Source organism: Ochotona princeps, chromosome 10 (assembly GCF_030435755.1).
Source record: "Ochotona princeps isolate mOchPri1 chromosome 10, mOchPri1.hap1, whole genome shotgun sequence".
Classification (NCBI taxonomy): Eukaryota; Metazoa; Chordata; class Mammalia; order Lagomorpha; family Ochotonidae; genus Ochotona; species Ochotona princeps.
The window spans coordinates 53046259-53055282 of NC_080841.1; the positions used below are offsets into that span (position 1 = coordinate 53046259).

Sequence of the window (9024 nt, forward strand, 5' to 3'; positions counted from 1 at the left end):
GCCTACTTTATAGCCAAGAAATTATTAGCATGTGAACCAGATTATTTGAAGAATTTGAAACCATTTCATTAATCAATTACCAGAGAAAGTTACTCTACCCAAGAAATACAAGTAAATGCATTTTGTAAAACCTTTAAAGTACACATAATACTAATATGAATTAGAATACTGTGTATACTACAGAAAGGATTGTGACTGAAACTCATTAATTACATTGCCGTCTCAATTAATCCCCATAGCTGAAGAATAAAAGTGGAATTGCAGGTATTATCCAAATGTTTTATTCAGCAAACATTTCTCAGCACCTGTTTTAGCTGCTAGAGCTTAGTATTGTCCTAGTAGTAGTTAGTAACAAATAATAATAAAGAAGTTAGAAACAGTTACACGGGGCGGGTCTTTAGCCCAGCAGTTAGACTCCAGTTGAAGTGCTCTCACCCCATGCCCCAGTGCCTGAAGGGATACCTACTGTGGCTCCCACTTCAGCTTCCTGCTGGTGCAGGGGATGGGAGGCAGCCTTGAGAGAGCAAGTAGTTGCTTCTCTGCCAACCACATGGGAGACCTGGATTAGGTTCCAGGCTCCCAACTACATTCAGCCTGGCCCAGTCCCAATCTCTTTCTCTCTTTTTCTCCCTCTCTCCCTCTCTCCCGCCCCATCTCCTCCTCCTCCTCTCCCTTTCCTTCTCCTCTCCCACTCTCTCCGTCTCTCTCCTCCCTCCCTTTATCCTCTCTCCCTCTCTGTGTCTCTCTACTCCTTCTTGTCCTCCCTCCATTTCCTTCTTCCTCCCTCCCTCCTTCTCTCTCTATGTAAGTCTCTCTGCTTATAGGATAAATAGAAATGTAAATAATCACACGTGCCTACAAATAGGTTAATACAAGGGCATTTGCTGAAATATGTGAAACTTGGCTTAAGCTTTTAGATCTTTTCACTTGTGAAAACTTGGTAAGCATTCAAATTTTATTGATATTTAATAAGTACTGAACAAGCCCAAGTCATACCACAAACAATAATTACTAGTGTGTGACAAGCATATGGGTAAAATTTTCTGATATAATGTCAACTCTAAGGTGCCAAAAAAGAGAATATTTACAGATCCCCAAGTGATTGAAAAAGATGGACTGCTTTTGGAACAGAAAAATGAGCTAAAGAATTCCAACAGTTTAAAATAAGCCAGCTATTTTAGCACTAGCTTTTTGTTGAGAAAGGTGTGATATGATATGATTCTCTTTGAAAAAATGAAGTTTATTAGAACTTAAAGATAACATACATTTGTTAGTGGCTGTATTTCAGTGGTTGCGGCTGTGTTTTTCTGTTAGTGTAGGAAAGAAGCACGGTGTAGTGAGGTGGGTCTGGCTCATCAAAGGATACTCTGATTGAGACTAATGGGTTTTACTTATCAAATCAATACTTCGGAACAGTCACAAAATTTCAACTACTTTTTAATGTGACTTTTTCATTATATTTTCAGGATAAAGTTATGTATTCCCTTAGTGCACACAAAGTTTGTAATTGCCTTCATTTCAGATTTGCGGTTTCAGTTGTAACTAATGGAAAAGTTTTATTGCACATGTCTGTGAGCTCATTATTAGAGCAAGGGAAGAAAGGCACGTACTGAGACTAGGCTATAGGCCTTCTTTCTAAGACGTATTTACTCCTTAGGAGAGCACTTTGAACAGGTGTTATCTGCATAATAAAGCTGAGGAAACAGACTCAGCCTTGAACAACCCAGGACCTCGTGTTATTCTGTTCATGATCTTTGTCCTCCATGGCCTCTGCTCACCAACAGCCATCCAGGCTTTCTTCCAGGATTAGGAAAAAGAAGAGCCGTGGACTGTCAGAAGACCACACAGTCATCTGGTCTTCTCTGCCAAGGAGGAACTTTTGATTTGATAGATCTATTGCAGGCTGACTTTTAAGTTGATACTTTTTTTATGGACATGATTAATGTTATGAATATCCAAATGGCCCATGGCTGTCAAAAGGTTCCCTACCCTTGCAATGCCACTAACTGTTGCTGAATAGCTGATAGAGTAGAAAGGAGGCTGTCTCAAGTCAACGCCACGGGCTAGTAGAACTGCCGACATTAAAAAAAAAACTGTCATCATTTTGTGGCTATGAAAGAAATATTGATAAGAACTAGAGAAATTTGTCAAATGAATATATAAATCTGTTTATAAATGAAAAATCCATACCATTTGCACCAGAAAATGAGAAAATGGCCCATGTCCACGCATGGAAAAAGTATTGAGTTGTAAAAGAGAGGTTAATAATATGGTATATACGATACACAGGATTTATGAAGCATGCTGAAATGCTTTTCCCTCTTCTGGACTGCTGTCAGCCCTAAATCCTAGCTTCTCGGTCTGAGAAGGCTGCATGCTTTCTGTTCTCAACTGAGACAGCTCATGTCTGCCCCTTCCTCTGTTGGTCTCCTGGACAGGTGTGAAATTGACACAACATTCCAAAGTCTGTTTTCATGTCTGGGACACTAAAATTATTCAACAGTTAGATGGAAAAAATTCAAACTAATGCTCCCAATGTAAATAACTTCACGCAGGCTGTGATTGTTGCAGCATGATTTTGTTTGGGGCATTTATTTATTTGTTTGAGAGAGGGAGAGACAGAGAAGACTTCCATATACTAGTTCACTCCTCAGATGGCTGCAGTGGGCAGAGGTAGACCAGGCCAGGAACTCCCTCTAGGTCTCCCGGGTGTCCAGCAGGAGCCCAGGTACTTGGGCCATCTTCCAGTGCTCTCCCCAGGCCATTAACAGGGAGCGGGTTCAGAAATAGAACTTCTAGGACTGGAACTGGCACCCATATGGGAGGACAGCGGTGCAGACAGTGGCTTCACCTGCCCCGCACCACCGGCCCCTAGATTAACTGAGTTAATCTATGAAAGATGCCTTGTGACCAAGAGTATGAATGTGAATGGCACATTTGGTATCATATCAGTTCTCATACAAGAATATAATTTTAACTGAATTTCCTCCAAATGAGACTGACTTAGCTGTTGAAATGCATAAGCAAATAAAAACCTCATATATAAACAAGAATTTTGTTTCAATTGTCTGCAAATATCCACGTAATTCTACCCTTGACTGTCAAGTCTAACCATGTAACTTTCACTTACTACTTCACAATCAAAAAATGCATTGGTCAGTATTCAACTAAGTATAAGGATAAATACTTACCCTTAGTTGAAGGGAAATTTGCTTTGCTTCATGTTAAGGTGTTTTAGCACTTTCGTGGATGGTAAGGATTGTATAGTCTGTTGTTTCTTATTCTGTATTATTCTGGTAAATGGAATTTTATTTATTGAGAGTTATAGTGAAAATAAACTTCTCTGCAGAAAAATCCTTTTTTCTGGCTGAACAATATTGTCTTCTCTTTTGCTTTTAGAACCCTCGGCCTCAGGAAAATCGGGCAGTATTCAGTGGCTCAGTCAGTATTCCATCTATCACCAAGTCCCGCCCTGAGCCAGGTCGTTCCATGAGTGCCAGTAGTGGCCTCTCAGCAAGTAAGTAAGCAGGGCTGCTTCCCAGCTGGTCCCCTGGGTGGCATGCTCTTCACTTGGACATGCTCAGTGCATACTCAAGTGACTATAAGATCTCAGACCATGTTGAAATGCCTAGTAAGCATAAGTGCCTGGTTAAGAAATAATCCTGGAGTCTTTCTAGAGCACACAGTCCATTTGGTACACAGAAAGGATTACAGGTCGTAATTGTGACGGAAATCGACAGAGTACAATATTAGAGAATAATAATTAGTAGCTATTGGGGATAAATTTCCACCTAAAATAATTAGGAAAATCTCATCCTCTCCCTAGGGGTGGAATTATGTGTGATTAACTGGAAGAAGGCTAGTGGGCTGTGATATTGGTGAGGGAGTAATGAGAAAGAAAGTGGGTGAGGTATGTGTCAGATCAAGGAACTTGGAAAGCAAGGTGAAGTAAGACCTATTGCACAGAGATCTTAGAACTGAAATGGTTCTATGGTTGCTGTGACAGTATGCAAACTACTAGAGCTACCCATGCATTCCTATCAAGGCCTGAATATGTTCATCAAACTTGGCCTTTTTAGGAAAGACCATTCCAAGAATGCCAGGGATTATTTGTTATAGGAATGCGTCCTACTTGCTCCAAGAACAGTCCAGAGAGAGAATGAGACAGGAGAAAGGAGGAAGTGTTGTCATTATTCACAGTAAGAAGCAAGGGATCCTCCAGACCAACACTCAACATGGACGCATGATGTGAAGTCAGATGAAATAGTGGTTTCTGACCACCCTCTAGTCCACTGGAGGATGGGCTTGCAGCAACTTCTCAAGGTCATACAACGTTACATGCCCCATCTCCAGAATTGCCATCTAACACCACAGAAGGGACTAGGCTTAAGCAGGTGGTCTCATGCTGAGACTATCATTGTCAGTTTCCTAGACTCCTTGTACTATTTAATCAAAACAGCCCACCTGGACTTTTTTTTTTTTTTTTTAGATTGAAGTGATGGTTGAAAGGAGACTCTTGAAATTTTTTTAAATATAAAAAAATATAAAGTGCTGGAGTGAGTGGGATTACATTTTCTGGATTAAATTCTGTATCTACAGATGAATACCAGAATGGAGCAAACATGACAGCTTAAATGAATGTATAAAACACAGTGCAAACCCCTTCAACTACCTTCTGTCTTGTGTTTGATTCCTCATGGATTCAGTGTTCATTTGTTCCCCAAAAGTCCCCATGAAGTCTACACAACAAGTAGACTAAAACTCAAACAAAATGACTGACTAGAAGTCACACAATTAACAGGAAAATCACAGAAGTCTCTTGAAGTTTGGGTTTTCTATTTAGAATAGCAAAACTTTTGAATAACATACTTTTTTGTTCATATGAGCACTGCATTTAAGCATGGACTTGGAAGGAAAATCTAATAAAAAATGACTTATGCCTTCAATTAAGTTATATTCCAAGGAAACAGAAGGGCCACATCAAAAAAGTAGATTACATTTTCAAAGAAACACTAGTCAGTGAAAACCTGTGCTCGTCTAGCAAACAACTGTGGCTAGAAACTGGATGGTGGGAGGTGGAATGTGGAAGGAAGGAGATTAAATCATGTGTGTTCTCAACCCAGTTTGAATTCGAAGATTATCAGAAGAGCTTTTTTTAAGATTTATGTTTATTAGAAAGACAGATATACAGAGAGAAGGAAATAGAGAAAGATTTTCCTTCCACTGGTTCACGCCCCAAGTAGCTGCAATGGCCAAAGCTGAGCTGAGCTGAAGCCACAAGCCAGGAGCTTCTTCCAGATCTCTTGTGTGGGTGCAGGGTCCCAAGACTTTGGGCCATCTTTACTGCTTTCCCAGACCACAACCAGGGGGCTGGAAGGGAAGTGGAACAGCTAGGACAAGAGCCAGTGTGCATATGGGATGGCGTCCTAACTCTACGCTGCATTCCAGCTTCCTACTCTAATGCACACCCTGGGGTCTCTGTCACCCCCAAGGGAGATCCAATTTGAGTTCCTGGATCTTGGCTTCAGCCTTGCCCAGCCTTGACATTTCTGGGCATTTGGCAGATAGACCGGTGGATGGGAGATTTCTGTCTCTGCACCTTTCAAGTATAGTAAATGGTTTTTTAAAATATTTTAAGTTAAATCAAAATCTATAATTGATACAGGATAGGGCCAGGCATTTTTTATACGTGCTATAGAGCCAGTTCTGCAAATATCCCAATATCCAGCCAACATTGCTGGCCTCTGTGGTCAGTCAGGAAAATACCAACCTGTCTCTGAAGCCAAGGAATTAAGAAACAGGAGAGGAGACGGTGGAGGGGGCATTACTGAGGATAGTCTACCAGGCTGACTCATGTTCAGTTCACTTACATATGGACACTTCTGTGCTGGTGATCATTAGATAACTGTGATTTAAAAGACTTTGGTGGTTTCGTTGAATTCTTAATATTTTTAGAAAATTGAGATTTGTTAAATCAGGAGTTGACTCAATCACAATCTGTGTCTTAGAGCTGTATGACAATACCTTGCAAAGTCCATGAAAAACCTGAAGAGTTGTAATACAAACAAAATGAGAGTCCTTGCACATGAAAGATCTTCAAAGATTTCATAGAAAATGCGTTCTAGTAACAAATTGTACATAGATTTCAAGGTTCTTTTTTAAAAACAGAAGCTGAAGAATACTGAGAGTATTAAAGTGGTACTAACAATGTCCTTATTATTTCCAAGCTTTTTTTTTTCATTTGTATGGATGTTGTGTACCCCATTGTGCACCCCAACTCTAAACTCAAAATAATGTATAATTTTGAAGAGACTCAGCTTCATTTTTGTATGGTAGCCTTTTTGCCCTGTAAAGTGAAAGTGCTTCTTAATGTTTCCTCTGTGTGTGTGTGTGTGTGTGTGTGTGTGTGTGTGTGTGTGTGTGTGTTTCTAAAAGCTCTAAGTTTGTAAGGCAGCATTCTTCCTCATTAAGCACACCTATTTTGAGCCTGCTATATGCCATATCCTGAGGTAGGTCCTGGAGAGGCAGACACCATATCTGTTAGGAGGATGGTAGGCACATGTTTATAAGTTCCAGGAAAGAGGGGTGAAAACAGCATGGGAGCCCCAGGGGGTTGGGTGAGAGATAGAACTGGTTGGGTGAGAACTATTAGCAAGCAAGGCTGGGCCTGCTGCACCATCTGGAGCATGTGGCCTACTCAGCAGAGTTCCCCAAGGACCAAGAGCAGCAAGAAGGACTGGGCAAGACTGACGGGTGGAGCTTGTTGAATCCATTCCCTTCAGGGCACGAGCAGGATGGCATGTTGTCTCTGCAGCAGGGGACTTGTTAAGGAATGGGCCTCCTCTGAACATGTGAAGTTTGCCTAATTGTTGTACCATAGGGTCATCTGCTCAGAACGGCACTGCATTAAAGCGGGAATTCTCTGGTGGAAGCTACAACGCAAAGCGACAGCCCATGCCATCCCCGTCAGAGGGCTCTCTGTCTTCCGGAGGCATGGACCAAGGAAGTGACACACCAGCAAGGGACTATGATGGAGAGGTGAGGGAGGGGAGTATGGGGTTGCAGGGATACCTAGAGACAGGTTGGGGGACAGTACATATCAAAAGACCAGGCTTTTACCTAAGTAATTCCACCACCCTGAGATTAGCCTGGAGGTGGGGGAGGGATGTGGAGCAATGAGAGCAATAGAGCCACTTCCGCAGTTATTCAGAGGTGCAGACACCAGTGGCTTCTGTATAAACTCTAGAGGCCAGCAGAAAGCACTTGTCACTTCCTCTTTGCTCTCCAAAGGGGCTTTTGCTAACAATGAAGGAATCCCATCTGTCCTTTGGTCCCAGTGGCTGGAGGGGACCCTTTCACTCCTTTGACTTAATGTTTTATTTTGGGCCTTACAGGACTCTGATTCTCCAAGGCATTCCACAGCTTCCAACAGTTCCAACCTAAGCAGCCCCCCAAGCCCAGTTTCACCCCGAAAGACCAAGAGCCTGTCTCTGGAGAGCACCGACCGTGGGAGCTGGGACCCGTGAGCTGCTTTAGCACTTGGACCAGGGTGGCTCTGGCTGCCGGCTCCTCTCCACTCGGCTCTTCTCCCTTTCGTTTCTTCTCTCCACCTTGGCCTGAAGCCCGAAAATGACCAGGGATGGGTGGCAGCAGCAGGGTAGGGACTCGGGTTCTGGCACACGCCTCACAGATCCATACCCCCAGCCTAACAGCAGCAACAAAGGCAGACTTTCTTTAAGCAGCTTAGATCAATATTGTTTCATTTCATTCATTCCCTTAGAGTTGCTTTCAGTAATATTTTACCCTTCCCTCAAAAGGTAGCTTAAATAGACAGATCACACAAGTGTAAATGATAAGAGTAAGATTAGGCAGTTTTGTTTCACAGTAGAGCCTCACTTTAGTCCTGAGACAACGCATGGATTTCTCGGCGCCCTGAGGGCGGACCATCCCTGGAATGGCACTGTGTGTGTGTCACCTGAGTGTTGCCGGGAAGTCCTTATGAATTAAAACAAACATATTTTACTACAATACAGAGTTTAAATAAATACATAAATGTAGAAGTTAAATACTGAATGTATATAGCAAAAGAAGCATCTTGTATTCAATGAAAGATGGTGCATATATGAGAAAGAGATCATTAATTTAAAAAAAATGTGTTCCTTATCTGTTTCCCAACTTAGTAAGGTCAAGGGTAGAAGGGCCTTAGCTGGTGTTGATAGAGGGAGAAGAAAGAATGCAGTCTGCTCAGTGCCCTGGTCTCCACCCTCGGCATGTTGAGGTGCCGGAAGCCTGCAGACTTGGGGTTCACTGGTTTACAAGCCCACCCAGGAACCAAAGTTTGAATGTGTTAAAGCCACTTCAACAGTGGCATCTAAAGGTAAACTCACCTGTACCCAAGACATTTCTTTTTCTGGTGGGAAGAATTTGAACCATAAGTTTCTTGTTTCTTACTACATTATATCCTGTGCAAATGAATGTAAAAATACAATCCTGTCACCTTGTGATCCAGTCTGTTTCACAGTCTACAGACTGTCACAGCTTCTGAAGGCCCTTTAAAAGATCCAAGTGCTTTTCTTCCTGGGCTAACCCCATACCGCCCAGTTTACAGTGAGGTGGCCATCTGGGGGCTTAGCGACGGCTTCCCAAGGAGCAGCCTGCTTGGCTGAGAGTGGCTGTGCACTTCCTCACAAAAGCCTGGGAAAAGGGGGCTTTTGGTACCAAATAATATAAAACCTCAAAAGCATGGACTTGAACAGCCTTAACCAAATATTCTTTCCCGCAGCCACTGGAGAATGGATGTGACTGGCCCCAGTGCACTGGCAGGGAGTTAGCCCAGCATGGCCATTTTGATTGGATTCTTCCTAGGTTACTGTATTTCCATTTGAATTCCTACTGTTTTAATTGCCATAAGGAAATGAGATGCAGAGCCAGAAGTACTTATTCCTACAGTCATTTCACCAGTTAAACACATGAGTAGAACAAGAAAAAATAAAATTTATCTCATGGAAGTAAAGAGAATCTGTC

General features: G+C 42.3%; 1 protein-coding gene across 8 annotated transcripts in view; it reads left to right on the forward strand.

Moving 5' to 3' along the window:
* Positions 1-8486, forward strand: part of CDC42BPA (CDC42 binding protein kinase alpha) — a 264117-nt gene extending 255631 nt beyond the window's left edge. For all 8 annotated transcript variants that reach the window (XM_058669445.1, XM_036495219.2, XM_058669446.1 and 5 more), the window contains 3 exons: positions 3400-3517; positions 6881-7038; positions 7395-8486. In XM_058669445.1, the coding sequence (XP_058525428.1) occupies positions 3400-3517; positions 6881-7038; positions 7395-7526 (408 nt within the window). In that variant the 3' untranslated portion in view covers positions 7527-8486. The remainder of the gene's footprint in view (positions 1-3399; positions 3518-6880; positions 7039-7394) is intronic.
* The last annotated feature ends 538 nt before the right edge of the window (positions 8487-9024 follow it).